Source organism: Oncorhynchus mykiss, chromosome 16 (assembly GCF_013265735.2).
Source record: "Oncorhynchus mykiss isolate Arlee chromosome 16, USDA_OmykA_1.1, whole genome shotgun sequence".
NCBI classification, from domain to species: domain Eukaryota; kingdom Metazoa; phylum Chordata; class Actinopteri; order Salmoniformes; family Salmonidae; genus Oncorhynchus; species Oncorhynchus mykiss.
The window spans coordinates 61,110,839-61,131,052 of record NC_048580.1 but is presented as its reverse complement, the minus strand read 5'-3'; the positions used below and the strand labels follow the sequence as shown (position 1 = coordinate 61,131,052).

At 50.5% G+C, this 20,214-nt stretch overlaps 1 protein-coding gene across 1 annotated transcript in view; it reads right to left on the bottom strand.

The window, feature by feature from the left end:
* The window catches only part of LOC110492492 (dedicator of cytokinesis protein 3), a 103,808-nt gene that overhangs the window by 19,884 nt on the left and 63,710 nt on the right, over positions 1–20,214 (bottom strand). The window contains 9 exon segments of the mRNA XM_036947493.1: positions 1,879–2,049; positions 2,809–2,890; positions 5,107–5,207; positions 5,430–5,513; positions 5,854–5,951; positions 6,085–6,256; positions 6,363–6,469; positions 6,621–6,783; positions 6,947–7,071. Coding sequence (XP_036803388.1) covers positions 1,879–2,049; positions 2,809–2,890; positions 5,107–5,207; positions 5,430–5,513; positions 5,854–5,951; positions 6,085–6,256; positions 6,363–6,469; positions 6,621–6,783; positions 6,947–7,071 — 1,103 coding nt within the window.

Below are 20,214 nucleotides of genomic sequence, written 5' to 3'. Positions count from 1 at the left end.
TCTTACAAGGTTGGTTGAAAAACTCCCAGACTTTGCAAACCTTGGTTTTGGTAGATCATTTAGACTCTGAGAAACCTGATGAATTGGTAGCTTTTATTAGAAACTACCCTGTTTTGTTTTCTGACACTCCATCGCAAACCCACTTATTTGTCTGAGGTCCATGCAAAATCCCAACCAGCGCCTGATGCGTTTGGCTTTGTTCTTGCAACCATTCAACCTTGATATTAGACACATTAGTGGTAAGGATATTATCATTGCTGATTCTCTGTCCCATGCTCCTTTTAACCTAGTTTGTATATTCTATCTGACCCCTACAGGCTGTCTGCGCCTCTTTCCTCTTAAATTGCCCCCCAGGTACCAGGGCTGCCGAGTTTGAGAGGTGGACAGTCAATTGGGGGGACACGGGGCTACTACTAGGAGCTGGGACCTTTTTGGGGGGGGGGGGGATTTGAATTGTTTTGAATATGTTGGAGGAATGTGGGTTGAGTGGGTGGGACCCTCATTTTAAGGAGGGGTGGTGTCACGGCTCCTCTGCATTGCAGGGGCGGTTCCTCCTGCAGGCAGAGGAGGGTCATTAGTGATTGGAGTCACCTGGGATCAGAGTATTTAAACTCACTAATCACCTCTCTCTCTCCGCTCCTCCAGGTATGAACCTGTTTTTTTATAGATTTTTTTAAAGTTTTGCATAGTTTTCACTCAGTCATTCACACACACAGATTCACGCATCCATGCACTTTACATACATACACCTTACATTATGATACTTCCACACCTCATTCCTTTTTCTTAGTTTAAAGTTAATAGTTTTGTTTACAATAAAGAACATTTTTTAATTGGCCTATACCTGTTCGCGTCCCCTCATTTTTGCCACAGGCTATGAGCAGGCCTGTGACAATTGTGTGATACCGTTCCATTTATTCCATTTCAGCAATTACAATGAGCCAGTCCCATCTCTCCTCCCACCAGCCTCCACTGAATTATATATGCATTAAAGGTCTAAATGTTTGGGCAAACATTTAAAAATAATAGCTTTAAACTGTAACTGATCAGTGCACCATTATACCAGGTAATTGAATGCTTTAAAAAAAGAGGAATAAGATATATGGCTACAGAAGTGCCATGTATTACCGATCTCTACAGCTTCTGTCCAAAAACAAATCCTGTGAAATGACAACACATACTGGAGGAGTTACTGGCTAGCTACAGTGGCTAGGGTAGATAACGAACAAGCTATGTTGATCATAGCAAAGGCACACCCCATTTCTGTTTGAAAATTGAGAAAGAGGTGCTTCCCGAGTGGCTCAAGGCACTGCATCGAGGTGCTTGACCTGGGTTTGATCCCAGGCTGTCTTCGCGCTCTATTCTTCGCGCTCTACTCGATTTGGCGGGCTGGGCGCCTGCAGGCTGATTTCGGTTGTCAGTTGAACGGTGTTTCCTCTGACAAATTGGTGCAGGTGGGTGTTAAGAAGCGCTGTTAGGCGGGTCATGTTTCGGATGACTGATGGCTCGACCTTTGCTTCTCCCGAGCCCATTGGGGAGTTGCAGTGATGAGACAAGATTTAATTGGCTATCATGAGAATAGTTTTTTTTTTTCTTCTTACAAAATACATAAATACAATTGGAGAAAGAGGCGGACTGTTTTTCGTTCAGATTTAAAGTGCTTTACAGGAAAGCAACAAAGAAATGAAACAATACATGAAATCAATGACAAATTATTGATACATGAATGTCAATTGAATCAAAGCTAAATGAACACAAGGAACAAAGGAGCCGATAAGCTCATAATAGTCCAGTCAAAATGTACTGATCTGTCTATGTAGTTATCCCTTCTGGGATAAAGACAAGCTAGAGACAGACCGGAAGTGCTGATGTTCTGACCTGTGTGAAGACGAGGGTCTCTGAGCTGCGGCTGTCCAGACTCAACACAAAGCGGATGGACTGGAAGAGCTCCTGGATGCTGGCCCTGAACAGCTCCTCCTCCATACCACAGGTCGCTCGCGAGTACAGGATCCGAGACTGGACGATAAACTTCAACAGGTACTCCAGAGCCTGCAGGGTGGACAGAGGACGAAATAGGATACAATTACCTGTAAAACACAATTATCTTTATTTTATGTGTAGTGTGGTGGTTTGCGTTGGGTTGTGTTTCTTTCTTTAGGCCTTGTAATACAATATACCTTTACATGACCATTTCAGCATCAAAGAGCAAACCTTGGTATCATAATTCATGTCAGTATTCTGCAATGCAAACATATCAATACATATTGATGATTCCCTGTCATAAGATATCTCTAGTCTTCATCTATCTGGAAACCTCCCCTGATCTACCATGGCTTTAGATTATACTATTTGACATTCATGTCATTTTTCCTTTCATCTATAGGCGTGAGGTCTAAACGTTCCATGTTTGGTAAAGAAATGCATGTTGGGAGTGTCTAACAGTGTGTGGGTTGACTCTGTTTGTCCAAACCTCCTCTCATGTCCTGATGTGACGTGAGCTTTACCCTCATGACCTCCTGGATGTGGTCCTGTCCGACCACCTTCGATGTGATGTGATGTGAGCCTTACCCTCATGACCTCCTGGATGTGGTCCTGTCTGACATCAGATGTGATGCGAGCCTTATCTTCAAGGCCTCCTGGATGTGGTCCTGTCTGACAACCTCAGATGAGATGTGATGTGAGCCTTACCATCATGGCCTCCTGGATGTGGTCCTGTCTGACAACCTCAGATGAGATGTGATGTGAGCCTTACCATCATGGCCTCCTGGATGTGATCCTGTCTGACAACAGATGTGATGTGAGCCTTACCCTCATGGCCTCCTGGATGTGATCCTGTCTGACAACCTCAGCAGAGCGGTCCATGTACCACTTCAGACAGCGAATCAGCTCTCTACAAGAACACAGAGTAAAGAGTGTTAAACATGGAGTATTCCATGGCCATATAAGACAAAGAAAATGTACACTGGTGTCATAGTCAGGTCCAAGATTATTGGCACCCTTGATAAAGATATTATTATGTGTAGTGTGGTTTGAGTTTGGTTGTGTCCTTTCTTTAGGCCTTGTAATACAGTACACCTTTACATGACCACTACAGCATCAAAGAGCAAACCTTGGTATCATAATTCATGTCAGTATTCTACAATGCAAACATATCAACACATATTGATGATTCCCTGTCATAAGATATCTCTAGTCTTCATCCATCTGGAAACCTCCCCTGATCCACTGTGGCTTTAGATTATGTTGTCTAAAGTTTTATGAGTTGGAGAACACGTTGGGGAGGGATCTTAGACCCTCCCTCCATACAGAATCCTTCCAGATCCTTGATTTCCTCCGGCTCCCTTCTTCAATTTAAACCGCAGGTTTTCAAGGGGTTTCAAGTCCGGAGACTGAAATGGCCATTGTAAATGTTATTTTTCCGGCCAATGAACTATTTCTTTGTGGATTTTGATGTGTGCTTGGGGTTATTGTCTTGCTGGAAGATCCAATTGCGACCAGGTTTCAGCCTCCGGTTCGGGGTAACCAAGTTTTTGTCCTGGTACAGAGTAAAGTTTGTGACCTTAAAAAGCAAAATAGCCCCATAACATCAAAGATCCAACAGCATATTTTAAAGTAGGTATGGGGTTATTTTCTGCTCATACATTCTCATGTTGATGCCAAACCCACCACTTCTGTGCACAGACAAAGAGCTCTATTTTCATATCATCTGACCATAGCACGCACCGCTTCCAATCCAAGTGCCAATACCTTTTAGCAAACTCCAGGCATTTATATTTGTTGGATGACACTGGGAACACACTGGTTGAATCAATGTTGTTTCAACGTCATTTTAATGAAATTGCGTTGAACCAATGTGGAACAGACATTGAATGGACGTCTGTGCCCTGTGTGTGGTGGGGGGGTGGTAAGACATCGAAATGAGACTGCATGAGCAGAAAACAACCCCATACCTACTGTAAAATATGGTGTTGGATATTTCATGTTATTGGGCTCTTTTGTTTCCACTGGTCCTGGGGCACTTATTAAAGGGATACTTCAGGATTTTGGCAATGCCCTTTGTCTACATGCTAGGAACATGTTAGGAGATATCAGCCTGTACCAGGACATTTTAGCCAAAAACCAGGTACTGAAGGTCCCCAAGAACACAGTGGCCTCCATCATTTTTAAGTGGAAGAAGTTTGGAACCAGCAAGACTCTTCCTAGAGCTGGCTGCCCGGCCAAACTGAGCAATCGGGGGAGAAGGGCCTTGGTCAGTGATGTGACCAAGAACCCGATGGTCACTCTGACATGGCTCCAGAGTTCCTCTGCGGAGATAGGAGAAGCTTCCAGAAGGACAACCATCTCTGCAGCACCACCAATTGGGCCTTTATGGTAGAATGGCCAGATGGAAGCCACTCCTTAGTAAAAGGCACATGACAGCCCGCTTGGAGTTTGCCAAAAGGCACCTAAAGACTCTCAGACCATGAGAAACAATATTCTCTGGTCTGACAATGACATTCAGCACACAGCCAAGACAATGCAGGAGTGGCTTCGGGACAAGTCTCTGAATGTCCTTGAGTGGCCCAGCCAGAGCCCGGACTTGAACCCGATTGAACAACTCTGGAGAGACCTGAAAATAGTTGTGCAGTAAAGCTCCCCATCCAACCTGACAAAGCTTGAGAAGATCTGCAGAGAAGAATGGGAGAAACTCCCCAAATACAGATGTGCCAAGCTTGTAGCGTCATACCCAAGACGACTCGAAGCTGTAATCACTGCGAAAGGTGCTTCACAAAGTACTGAGTAAAGGGTCTGTCAACAGACCGAATACTTAAGTAAATGTGATATTATCAACAAAAAAGAAAATTGTACATTTTCAAAAATATCTAAACCTGTTTTTGCTTTGTCATTATGGGGTATTGTGTGTAGACTGATGAGAAAAAAAAACAATTTACTCCATTTTAGAATAAGGCTGTAATGTAACAAAATGTGGAAAAAGTCAAGGGGGTCTGAATACTTTCCGAATTCACTATAGCTCAGTATATTATTTATTTATTTTATACAGTCTTATTTGTTTGTCTTTATCAAGGGTGCCAATAATTTTGGACCTGACCGTAAGTAGTTCATTACTTGTAGGCCAGAGCTCCTGCAAAGTGGTTCTGTATGTATGCCTCCATAACAGGCCGGAAGTGGTAGAAACGACTGTCCCTGAGCAGGTTGATGATAAACACCTGAGTGCACAAAGACAGACAGACAGACAGGGGGGGAAACATAAGATAGGGTTTAGCCATACTGGAGAAAATTTTAGTATGCTGCAGCCACACTACATGCAGTCATGCATGCATTCACGCATGTGTGCACACTCTCACACATGTGAGTCACACACATACATAAACACACACACACTACATTCCATTACATTAAATTAGGTTGGTCTCTCCATCTTGACATACCAATGACTGGAAAACCAGTGGTCCGTATTTATCTGTGTTGTCATCCAGGAGACAAAATAGTGTATCCAGGACATCTCGTAGGAACTGCAGGGGAGAAGAGCCAGCTCAATCATTAAACCAGGGGTGTCAGACTCATTACATGGAGGCCCTAGCGTCCACAGGTTGTGTTTTTTCCTCTCAATTAAGGCCTAGACAACCAGGTGAGGGGAGTTACTTACAAATTAGTGACCTTAATTCATCAATCAAGTACAAGGGAGGAGCAAACACCCGCAGACACTCGGCCATCCGTGGAATGAGTTTGACACGTGCATTACACCATCATAGTTCCCCAAACCCAATAACATAGGCTAGTCACAGATCTGTTAGTGTTTGGCCAAACAACAAAGAGGAGTCTTTCCTAGATGTATTGATTGAAGAGTGTTACCTTGACAATCTCCTCTCCGTTGATGTGGCGTAGTTGACCCAAGATATCTAACACCTTGTCAGGGTGGGCTTTCCAGTTCAGCAGAGCCAGGAGGTCCACTGGAAAAAGAGCAGAATAGAACAGACACAAAAACATGTGTGAAGCTCTGGTTAAAGATTGAGGCTAGGCTTGTGAATTCTCTGTTATAGAGTGTGGTGAGATGTACAAAGCAGTGTAGTGAGCTGGCCTTACCGTTCTGAGTGAGCTTGGTGGAGCAGAGCTGTGTGGAGACCCAGAAGGTCTCCTTGGGGTTCCTCTGGAAGGGCAGGGTGGAGGGCAGGTTGGGGCAGCTGTTGAAGTCCTCTTTACAGCAGGGCATGCTCAGGTACAGGCCCTGGTTACTGAACGTTGTATTCTCATCACACTGGGCAACAGAGGCACAACAGAGAAACGTGTTAGATAGAAATTACAGAGAATAATGTAGAATATGTAAGCCTGTGTGTGAATGTCTGTGTCGTCTATGACCGCACCTTATAGACATAGAGCTCATGGCTCTCGTCTGACAGCGTGGTCCCATCCTCCCTCATCAGAGGAGTGAAGGCAAAACCAAACAGCTTCTTCTCCCCTTTGTCTTTAGCTGAGGAGTGACACAAATGAATTACTGTATAGTTTATGTCATCTACACAGCATAAACAATACCAGACACCATTCTGTATTGCTATCAAGTTAATAATAATGATAACAATAATAACTTTATTTCTAAATCCTGTCCAGTGTTGTTGACATACTGGAACAGTGTCTGAACTCAAAGCGCAGGTGTGATCCTCTGAAGCGGTCTATGGGGATGGGTAGTTTGATCATCTCACTCCAGCGAGGGCTGTTGTTGTGGTACAGGACAAAAGACCGGTGTTCACTGGTGTTGGGCTCCCCACTACCCAGACTGATACAGTCCTGATGTGGAGAATAGAGAGAGGACAGGCACTCTTTAGAATGGATGGATGGATGGGTGGGTGAATGGATAGATAGATGGATAATAGTGTAATGGTCTGTCAAATGGTTGTAATCATGAAATCCAAATCAATTACGACAAACCAACAGAAATGTTCTCTGTTACCTTGAGTGTGTCCCCATCGGCGTAAAGTACATACACAGTGACCTCAATATTTTTCTGGACACTCTTGCCCCCCCTCTCAAAGTCCCCTCGCTCCAGGGTCAGGTACAGGTCATTACGAGTGTCACCTAGGATAAGGACACACAGTCATCCATGACAGTGTTCTGTACTAGAGAATTCTCTCTCTACAGTGTCCCTACAGTTCAGAGGAACAGGCCTTAGAATGCCCACGAGACAATAACATCTCTACAAGTTCGAAGCCTAGGACAGAACCAAATGAATGTTTCATGTGCATGGAATTGTTAGTTTATCTTTACTTTATACTCTGTGGTTTTTGCCTTCTATAATTTACCTCAGCCTCAAGTGATCCTAAGTCTGGGATATCCCCGAACGTGGAGCTAAACTACAGTCTTAAACTACAGCAGCCAAGGATTGCGGATGTAAGCCATCTGGCTCGAAAAACTAAAGGATCCTGGGTAGCTCAGATGAGTGTGGACATTATGAATTAGGATGCGGCGCTGACACCAAACATTATTGTTGTTGTCAATAAAAAATGGCCCTCCTGTTCTAATATACACAGTAGCTCATAATAACTGTCTCAGCACCCCATGTGAGTCAGTGCTTAATGGAAAATATATCAATGACTACAGTGAAAGAAGATATTGCAGTTATTTATAAGATCAGATTACTGTTATTTATATCTTTCTCATTTCCTTGGGGACAGATGAGTCACTGACAGGGGTATTGGGAGGTATTTTAAATCGGAGTGAAAGGAAGTAGAGGGGTGTGTGTGTGTGTACACTGTAGTATTCATCTCAATGGAACCCTAAAAGAGTGATGCCAAATGATGAAACAAACACACACTTTATGGCCCTTCACTCCTTTGACAGAATCTTTGAAGATCTCTGTTGTTTGGGGGCAGTGTTTGACAGACCAATCAACCTGCACATGTCCTCTATTGTATGCTTATTGTTATTGTTCAATGTATGGTTATTTTGATCCTTGGTTATTGTTGTTACTGTTGTCTTATTGACAATTTTGATTCTTATTATCTTAATATTGTAAATATCCAAAGTAAGCTTAGGCAATATGTACATTGTTACGTCATGCCAATAGAGCAAATTGAATTGAGAGAGAGCGAAAGAGAGAGAACATATCTTAAATATATGTGACATAGTACGCAATTTTCGGAGACCACTTTTGGCTCGTGGGTGCTACTGTCAGAACTACTGGCTAAAAAGTATACAAAAGCAGCAGAAAATCTCTTTAAGCCTCTGACCCAAATGTTGTCGAAAGTAGGAAACACCTAGCCTACATTCTCTTCAGTATAGGCCCAGCTCCTGCTGAGGGTTTATTTCAAGTGAAACATCTGATTTTGAGCATTTTGGACTGAGACTGGTTTCCAACTGTGTCAATGAAACTGGTGTCCTTCTGAACATCTGCTTATCCCCCCTTAAATAATAACTTCCCTTAAATGAAACACGAGCACTATTTTCTGGAACTCCTCCTTTCTCCCTACCATCAACACCCTATCCTCTACTCCCTATCCCATACCCCCTACACCCTACCCTCTACACCTTAAACCATACCCTCTACTCCCTATCCCCTACCCCATACCCTCTACCCACTACACCCTACCCTCTACTCCCTACCCCCTACCCTCTACCCCGTACACCCTACCCTCTACTCCCTATCCCCTACACTCTACTCCCTACACCCTACCCTCTACACCCTACCCTCTACTCCATATCCCCTACCCCCTGCACCCTACCCTCTACCCCCTACACCCTACCCTCTACTCCCTATCCCCTAGCGCCTACACCCAAACCTCTACTCCCTATCCCCTACCCCCTAAGCTCTACTCCCTACATCCTTCCCTCTACTCCCTACACCCTACCCTCTACTCCCTATCTCCTACCAAATACTCCCTATCGCCTACCCAATTCACCCTACCCTTTACTCCCTACACCCTAACCTTTACTCCCTATCCCCTACCAACTACTCCCTATCCCCTACCCTCTACTCCCTACACCCTACCCTCTACTCCCTACACCCTACCTTTTACTCTCTACACCCTACCCTCTACTCCCTATCCCCTACCCTCTACTCCCTATCCCCTACCCCCTACTCCCTACATCATTCCCTCTTCTCCCTATCCCCTAGCCCCTACACCCTACCCTCTACTCCCTATCCCCTAGCCCCTACACCCTACCCTCTTCCCCTACCCCCTACCCTCTACTCCCTACATCCTTCCCTCTACTCCCTACACCCTACCCTCTACTCCCTATCCCCTACCAACTACTCCCTAACCCCTACCCTCTACTCCCTACACCCTACCCTTTACTCCCTACACCCTACCCTTTACTCCCTATCCCCTACCAACTACTCCCTAACCCCTACCCTCTACTCCCTACACCCTACCCTTTACTCCATACACCCTACCCTCTACTCCCTACACCCTACCCTCTACTCCCTACACCCTACCTTTTACTCCCTAAACCCTACCCTCTATTCCCTACACCCTACCCTCTACTCCCTACACCCTACCCTCTACTCCCTATCCCCTACCCTCTACTCCCTATCCCCTACACCCTACCCTCTACTCTCTACACCCTACCGTTTACTCCCTACACCCTACCCTCTATCCCCTACACCCTACCCTCTACTCCCTATCCCCTACCCTCTACTCCCTACACCCTACCTTCTACTCCCTATCCCCTACCCTCTACTCCCTACCCCCTACCCTCTACTCCCTACCCCCTACCCTCTACTCCCTACCCCCTACACCCTACTCCCTATCCCCTACCCTCTACTCCCTACACCCTACCCTCTACACCCTACCCTCTACTCCCTATCCCCTAGCCCCTACACCCTAACCTCTACTCCCTATCCCCTACCCCCTAACCTCTTCTCCCTACATCCTTCCCTCTACTCCCTACACCCTACCAACTACTCCCTAACCCCTACTCCCTACACCCTACCTTTTACTCCCTAAACCCTACCCTCTACTCCCTACACCCTACCCTCTACTCCCTACACCCTACCCTCTACTCCCTACACCCTACCCTCTACTCCCTACACCCTACCGTTTACTCCCTACACCCTACCCTCTATCCCCTACACCCTACCCTCTACTCCCTACACCCTACCTTCCACTCCCTATCCCCTACCCTCTACTCCCTACCCCCTACCCACTACTCCCTACCCCCTACCCACTACTCCCTACCCCCTACCCTCTACTCCCTACCCCCTACACCCTACTCCCTATCCCCTACACTCTACTCCCTACACCCTACCCTCTACACCCTACCCTCTACTCCCTATCCCCTAGCCCCTACACCCTAACCTCTACTCCCTATCCCCTACCCCCTAACCTCTACTCCCTACATCCTTCCCTCTACTCCCTACACCCTACCAACTACTCCCTAGCCCCTACTCCCTACACCCTACCCTTTAATCCCTACACCCTACCCTCTACTCTCTACACCCTACCGTTTACTCCCTACACCCTACCCTCTATCCCCTACACCCTACCCTCTACTCCCTATCCCCTACCCTCTACTCCCTACACCCTACCTTCTACTCCCTATCCCCTACCCTCTACTCCCTACCCCCTACCCTCTACTCCCTACCCCCTACCCTCTACTCCCTACCCCCTACACCCTACTCCCTATCCCCTACCCTCTACTCCCTACACCCTACCCTCTACACCCTACCCTCTACTCCCTATCCCCTAGCCCCTACACCCTAACCTCTACTCCCTATCCCCTACCCCCTAACCTCTTCTCCCTACATCCTTCCCTCTACTCCCTACACCCTACCAACTACTCCCTAACCCCTACTCCCTACACCCTACCTTTTACTCCCTAAACCCTACCCTCTACTCCCTACACCCTACCCTCTACTCCCTACACCCTACCCTCTACTCCCTACACCCTACCCTCTACTCCCTACACCCTACCGTTTACTCCCTACACCCTACCCTCTATCCCCTACACCCTACCCTCTACTCCCTACACCCTACCTTCCACTCCCTATCCCCTACCCTCTACTCCCTACCCCCTACCCACTACTCCCTACCCCCTACCCACTACTCCCTACCCCCTACCCTCTACTCCCTACCCCCTACACCCTACTCCCTATCCCCTACACTCTACTCCCTACACCCTACCCTCTACACCCTACCCTCTACTCCCTATCCCCTAGCCCCTACACCCTAACCTCTACTCCCTATCCCCTACCCCCTAACCTCTACTCCCTACATCCTTCCCTCTACTCCCTACACCCTACCAACTACTCCCTAGCCCCTACTCCCTACACCCTACCCTTTACTCCCTACACCCTACCCTCTACTCCCTACACCCTACCTTTTACTCCCTACACCCTACCCTCTACTCCCTACACCCTACACCCTACCCTCTACTCCCTACACCCTACCCTCTACTCCCTATCCCCTACCCACTACTCCCTATCCCCTACCCTCTACTCCCTATCCCCTACCCTCTACTCCCTATCCCCTACCCTATACTCCCTATCCCCTACACCCTACCCTCTACTCCCTACACCCTACCGTTTACTCCCTACACCCTACCCTCTATCCCCTACACCCTACGCTCTACTCCCTATTCCCTACCCTCTACTCCCTATCCCCTACCCTCTACTCCCTACACCCTACCTTCTACTCCCTATCCCCTACCCTCTACTCCCTACCCCCTACCCTCTACTCCCTATCCCCTACACCCTACCAACTACTCCCTACACCCTACCCTCTACTCCCTATCCCATACACCCTACTCCCTATCCCCTACACTCTACTCCCTACACCCTACCCTCTACACCCTACCCTCTACTCCCTATCCCCTGCACCCTACCCTCTACCCCCTACCCCTTACCCTCTACTCCCTATCCCCTAGCCCCTACACCCTAACCTCTACTCCCTATCCCCTACCCCCTACCCTCTACTCCCTACATCCTTCCCTCTACTCCCTACACCCTACCCTCTACTCCCTATCCCATACACCCTACTCCCTGTCCCCTACACTCTACTCCCTACACCCTACCCTCTACACCCTATCAACTACTCCCTATCGCCTACCCCCTACACCCTACCCTTTACTCCCTACACCCTACCCTCTACTCCCTATCCCCTACCCTCTACTCCCTACACCCTACCCTTTACTCCCTACACCCTACCTTTTACTCCCTACACCCTACCCTCTACTCCCTACACCCTACACCCTACCCTCTACTCCCTACACCCTACCCTCTACTCCCTATCCCCTACCCCCTGCACCCTACCCTCTACCCCCTACACCCTACCCTCTACTCCCTATCCCCTAGTGCCTACACCCTAACCTCTACTCCCTATCCCCTACCCCCTAAGCTCTACTCACTACATCCTTCCCTCTACTCCCTACACCCTACCCTCTACTCCCTATCTTCTACCAACAACTCTCTATCGCCTACCCAATACACCCTACCCTTTACTCCCTACACCCTACCCTTTACTCCCTATCCCCTACCAACTACTCCCTATCCCCTACCCTCTACTCCCTACACCCTACCCTCTACTCCCTACACCCTACATTTTACTCCCTACACCCTACCCTCTACTCCCTACACCCTACCCTCTACTCCCTACACCCTACCCTCAACTCCCTATCCCCTACTCCCTACATCCTTCCCTCTTCTCCCTATCCCCTAGCCCCTACACCATACCCTCTACTCCCTATCCCCTAGTCCCTACACCCTACCCTCTATCCCCTAACCCGTACCATCTACTCCCTACGTACTTCCCTCTACTCCCTATACCCTACCCTCTACTCCCTATCCCCTACCCTCTACTCCCTACAGCCTACCCTCTACTCCCTACACCCTACCCTTTACTCCATACACCCTACCCTCTACTCCCTACACCTTACACCCTACCCTCTACTCCCTACACCCTACCCTCTACTCCCTATCCCCTACCCTCTACTCCCTATCCCCTACCCTCTACTCCCTATCCCCTACCCTCTACTCCCTACACCCTACCCTCTACTCCCTACACCCTACACCCTACCCTCTACTCCCTACACACTACCCTCTACTCCCTATACCCTACCCTCTACTCCCTATCCCCTACCCTCTACTCCCTATCCCCGACCCTCTACTCCCTATCCCCTACACCCTACCCTCTACTCCGTATCCCCTACCCTCTACTCCCTACACCCTACCCTCTACTCCCTACACCCTACTCTCTACTCCCTACACCCTACCCTCTACTCCCTACACCCTACCTTTTACTCCCTACACCCTACCCTCTACCCCCTACACCCTACCCTCTACTCCCTATTCCCTACCCTCTACTCCCTATCCCCTACCCTCTACTCCCTACACCCTACCGTTTACTCCCTACACCCTACCCTCTATCCCCTACACCCTACCCTCTACTCCCTATCCCCTACCCTCTACTCCCTACACCGTACCTTCTACTCCCTATCCCCTACCCTCTACTCCCTACCCCCTACCCACTACTCCCTACCCCCTACCCACTACACCCTACCCCCTACCCTCTACTCCCTACCCCCTACACCCTACTCCCTATCCCCTACACTCTACTCCCTACACCCTACCCTCTACACCCTACCCTCTACTCCCTATCCCCTAGCCCCTACACCCTAACCTCTACTCCCTATCCCCTACCCCCTAACCTCTACTCCCTACATCCTTCCCTCTACTCCCTACACCCTACCAACTACTCCCTAACCCCTACTCCCTACACCCTACCCTTTACTCCCTACACCCTACCCTCTACTCCCTACACCCTACATTTTACTCCCTACACCCTACCCTCTACTCCCTACACCCTACACCCTACCCTCTACTCCCTACACCCTACCCTCTACTCCCTATCCCCTACCCTCTACTCCCTATCCCCTACCCTCTACTCCCTATCCCCTACCCTCTACTCCCTATCCCCTACCCTCTACTCCCTATCCCCTACACCCTACCCTCTACTCCCTACACCCTACCGTTTACTCCCTACACCCTACCCTCTATCCCCTACACCCTACCCTCTACCCTCTATACCCTACCCTCTACTCCCTAACCCCTACCCTCTACTCCCTACACCCTACCTTCTACTCCCTATCCCCTACCCTCTACTCCCTACCCCCTACCCTCTACTCCCTATCCCCTACACCCTACCAACTACTCCCTACACCCTACCCTCTACTCCCTATCCCATACACCCTACTCCCTATCCCCTACACTCTACTCCCTACACCCTACCCTCTACTCCCTATCCCCTGCACCCTACCCTCTACCCCCTACCCCTTACCCTCTACTCCCTATCCCCTAGCCCCTACACCCTAACCTCTACTCCCTATCCCCTACCCCCTACCCTCTACTCCCTACATCCTTCCCTCTACTCCCTACACCCTACCCTCTACTCCCTATCCCATACACCCTACTCCCTGTCCCCTACACTCTACTCCCTACACCCTACCCTCTACACCCTATCAACTACTCCCTATCGCCTACCCCCTACACCCTACCCTTTACTCCCTACACCCTACCCTCTACTCCCTATCCCCTACCCTCTACTCCCTACACCCTACCCTTTACTACCTACACCCTACCTTTTACTCCCTACACCCTACCCTCTACTCCCTACACCCTACACCCTACCCTCTACTCCCTACACCCTACCCTCTACTCCCTATCCCCTACCCCCTACCCTCTACTCCCTACATCCTTCCCTCTACTCCCTACACCCTACCCTCTACTCCCTATCCCATACACCCTACTCCCTGTCCCCTACACTCTACTCCCTACACCCTACCCTCTACACCCTATCAACTACTCCCTATCGCCTACCCCCTACACCCTACCCTTTACTCCCTACACCCTACCCTCTACTCCCTATCCCCTACCCTCTACTCCCTACACCCTACCCTTTACTCCCTACACCCTACCTATTACTCCCTACACCCTACCCTCTACTCCCTACACCCTACACCCTACCCTCTACTCCCTACACCCTACCCTCTACTCCCTATCCCCTACCCCCTGCACCCTACCCTCTACCCCCTACACCCTACCCTCTACTCCCTATCCCCTAGCGCCTACACCCTAACCTCTACTCCCTATCCCCTACCCCCTAAGCTCTACTCACTACATCCTTCCCTCTACTCCCTACACCCTACCCTCTACTCCCTATCTTCTACCAACAACTCCCTATCCCCTACCCCCTGCACCCTACCCTCTACCCCCTACACCCTACCCTCTACTCCCTATCCCCTAGCGCCTACACCCTAACCTCTACTCCCTATCCCCTACCCCCTAAGCTCTACTCACTACACCCTACCCTCTACTCCCTACACCCTACATTTTACTCCCTACACCCTACCCTCTACTCCCTACACCCTACCCTTTACTCCCTACACCCTACCCTCAACTCCCTATCCCCTACTCCCTACATCCTTCCCTCTTCTCCCTATCCCCTAGCCCCTACACCATACCCTCTACTCCCTATCCCCTAGTCCCTACACCCTACCCTCTATCCCCTAACCCGTACCATCTACTCCCTACGTACTTCCCTCTACTCCCTATACCCTACCCTCTACTCCCTATCCCCTACCCTCTACTCCCTACACCCTACCCTTTACTCCCTACAGCCTACCCTCTACTCCCTACACCATACCCTTTACTCCATACACCCTACCCTCTACTCCCTACACCCTACACCCTACCCTCTACTCCCTACACCCTACCCTTTACTCCCTATCCCCTACCCTCTACTCCCTATCCCCTACCCTCTACTCCCTACACCCTACCCTCTACTCCCTACACCCTACACCCTACCCTCTACTCCCTACACACTACCCTCTACTCCCTATACCCTACCCTCTACTCCCTATCCCCGACCCTCTACTCCCTATCCCCTACACCCTACCCTCTACTCCCTATCCCCTACACCCTACCCTCTACTCCCTATCCCCTACCCTCTACTCCCTACACCCTACCTTCTACTCCCTATCCCCTACCCTCTACTCCCTACCCCCTACCCTCTACTCCCTATCCCCTACCAACTACTCCCTACACCGTACCCTCTACTCCCTATCCCATACACCCTACTCCCTATCCCCTACACTCTACTCCCTACCCTCTACACCCTACCCTCTACACCCTACCCCCTGCACCCTACCCTCTACCCCCTACACCCTACCCTCTACTCCCTATCCCCTAGCCCCTACACCCTAACCTCTACTCCCTATCCCCTACCCCCTACCCTCTACTCCCTACATCCTTCCCTCTACTCCCTACACCCTACCCTCTACTCCCTATCCCCTCCCAACTACTCCCTATCTCCTACCCTCTACTCCCTATCCCCTCCCAACTACTCCCTATCTCCTATCAACTACTCCCTATCGCCTAACCCCCTACACCCTACCCTTTACTCCCTACACCCTACCCTCTACTCCCTATCCCCTACCCTCTACTCCCTACACCCTACCCTTTACTCCCTACACCCTACACTCTACTCCCTACCCCCTACCCTCTACTCCCTACACCCTACCCTCTACTCCCTACACACTACCTTTTACTCCCTACACCCTACCCTCTACTCCCTACACCCTACTATCTACTCCTTACCCTCTACCCCCTACTCTCTACTCCCTATACCCTACTCTCTACTCCCTATCCCCTACCCCCTACCCCCTACCCTCGACTCCCTATCCCCTACCCTCCACTCCCTATCCCCTACACCGTACCCTCTACTCCCTACACCCTACCTTTTACTCCCTACACCCTACCCTCTAACCCCTACACCCTACCCTCTACTCCCTATTCCCTACCCTCTACTCCCTATCCCCTACCCTCTACTCCCTACACCCTACCTTCTACTCCCTATCCCCTACCCTCTACTCCTTACCCCCTACTCTCTACTCCCTATCCCCTACACCCTACCAACTACTCCCTACACCCTACCCTCTACTCCCTATCCCCTACACCCTACCAACTACTCCCTACACCCTACCCTCTACTCCCTATCCCCTACCCTCTACTCCCTATCCCCTACACCCTACCCTCTACTCCCTACACCCTAACCTTTACTCCCTACACCCTACCCTCTACCCCCTACACCCTACCCTCTACTCCCTATTCCCTACCCTCTACTCCCTATCCCCTACCCTCTACTCCCTACACCCTACCTTCTACTCCCTATCCCCTACCCTCTACTCCCTACCCCCTACCCTCTACTCCCTATCCCCTACACCCTACCAACTACTCCCTACACCGTACCCTCTACTCCCTATCCCATACACCCTACTCCCTATCCCCTACACTCTACTCCCTACACCCTACTCTCTACACCCTACCCCCTTACACCCTACCCTCTACCCCCTACACCCTACCCTCTACTCCCTATCCATTAGCCCCTACACCCTAACCTCTACTCCCTATCCCCTACCCCCTACCCTCTACTCCCTACATCCTTCCCTCTACTCCCTATCCCCTCCCAACTACTCCCTATCTCCTATCAACTACTCCCAATCGCCTACCCCCTACACCCTACCCTCTACTCACTATCCCCTCCCAACTACTCCCTATCTCCTATCAACTACTCCCTATCGCCTAACCCCCTACACCCTACCCTTTACTCCCTACACACTACCCTCTACTCCCTATCCCCTACAAACTTCTCCCTATCCCCTACCCTCTACTCCCTACACCCTACCCTTTACTCCCTACACCCTACCCTCTACTCCCTATCCCCTACCCTCTACTCCCTATCCCCTACCCCTACCCTCTACTCCCTATCCCCTACCCCTACCCTCTACTCCCTACACCCTACCCTCTACTCCCTACACCCTACCCTCTACTCCCTATCCCCTACCCCCTACTCCCTACCCTCTACTCCCTATCCCCTACACCCTACCCTCTACTCCCTACACCCTACCCTCTACTCCCTACACACTACCTTTTACTCCCTACACCCTACCCTCTACTCCCTACACCCTACCATCTACTCCTTACCCTCTACCCCCTACTCTCTACTCCCTATACCCTACTCTCTACTCCCTATCCCCTTTCCCCCTACACCCTACCCTCTACTCCCTATCCCCTACCCTCTACTCCCTATCCCCTACACCCTACCCTCTACTCCCTACACCCTACCTTTTACTCCCTACACCCTACCCTCTACCCCCTACACCCTACCCTCTACTCCCTATTCCCTACCCTCTACTCCCTATCCCCTACCCTCTACTCCCTTCACCCTACCTTCTACTCCCTATCCCCTACCCTCTACTCCCTACCCACTACTCTCTACTCCTTATCCCCTACACCCTACCAACTACTCCCTACACCCTACCCTCTACTCCCTATCCCATACACCCTACTCCCTATCTCCTACACTCTACTCCCTACACCCTACCCTCTACACCCTACCCCCTGCACCCTACCCTCTACCCCCTACACCCTACCCTCTACTCCCTATCCCCTAGCCCCTACACCCTAACCTCTACTCCCTATCCCCTACCCCCTACCCTCTACTCCCTACATCCTTCCCTCTACTCCCTACACCCTACCCTCTACTAACTATCCCCTCCCAACTACTACCTATCTCCTATCAACTACTCCCTATCGCCTACCCCTACACCCTACCCTCTACTCCCTATCCCCTCCCAACTACTCCCTATCTCCTATCAACTACTCCCTATCGCCTACCCCTTACACCCTACCCTTTACTCCCTACACCCTACCCTCTACTCCCTATCCACTACCAACTACTCCCTATCCCCTACCCTCTACTCCCTACACCCTACCCTTTACTCCCTACACCCTACCCTCTACTCCCTACCCCCTACCCTCTACTCCCTATCCCCTACCCCTACCATCTACTCCCTATCCCTACCCTCTACTCCCTACACCCTACCCGCTACTCCCTACACCCTACCCTCTACTCCCTATCCCCTACCCTCTACTCCCTATCCCCTACCCTCTACTCCCTAATCCCCTACACCCTACTCCCTACCCTCTACTCCCTATCCCCTACACCCTACCCTCTACTCCCTACACCCTACCCTCTACTCCCTACCCCTACCCTCTACTCCCTACACCCTACCCTCTACTCCCTACACCCTACCATCTACTCCCTATCCCCTACCCTCTACTCCCTACACCCTACCCTCTACTCCCTACACCCTACCCTCTACTCCCTACACCCTACCATCTACTCCCTATCCCCTACACCCTACCCTCTACTCCCTACACCCTACCCTCTACTCCCTACACCCTACCCTCTACTCCCTACACCCTACCCTCTACACCCTACCCTCTACTCCCTACACCCTACCCTCTACTCCCTATCCCCTACCCTCTACTCCCTAATCCCCTACACCCTACTCCCTACCCTCTACTCCCTATCCCCTACACCCTACCCTCTACTCCCTACACCCTACCTTTTACTCCCTACATCCTTCCCTCTACTCCCTACACCCTACCCTCTACTAACTATCCCCTCCCAACTACTCCCTATCTCCTATCAACTACTCCCTATCGCCTACCCCCTACACCCTACCCTCTACTCCCTATCCCCTCCCAACTACTCCCTATCTCCTATCAACTACTCCCTATCGCCTACCCCTTACACCCTACCCTTTACTCCCTACACCCTACCCTCTACTCCCTATCCACTACCAACTACTCCCTATCCCCTACCCTCTACTCACTACACCCTACCCTTTACTCCCTACACCCTACCCTCTACTCCCTACCCCCTACCCTCTACTCAAAATCCCCTACCCCTACCATCTACTCCCTATCCCTACCCTCTACTCCCTACACCCTACCCTCTACTCCCTACCCTCTACTCCCTATACCCTACCCTCTACTCCCTACCCTCTACTCCCTACACCCTACCCTCTACTCCCTACCCTACCCTCTACTCCCTACACCCTACCCTCTACTCCCTACACCCTACCCTCTACTCCCTACCCTACCCTCTACTCCCTACACCCTACCCTCTACTCCCTATACCCTACCCTCTACTCCCTACCCTCTACTCCCTACACCCTACCCTCTACTCCCTACCCTCTACTCCCTATACCCTACCCTCTACTCCCTACACCCTACCCGCTACTCCCTATTCCCTACCCTCTACTCCCTACACCCTACCCTCTACTCCCTATACCCTACCCTCTACTCCCTACCCTCTACTCCCTACACCCTACCCTCTACTCCCTACCCTCTACTCCCTATACCCTACCCTCTACTCCCTA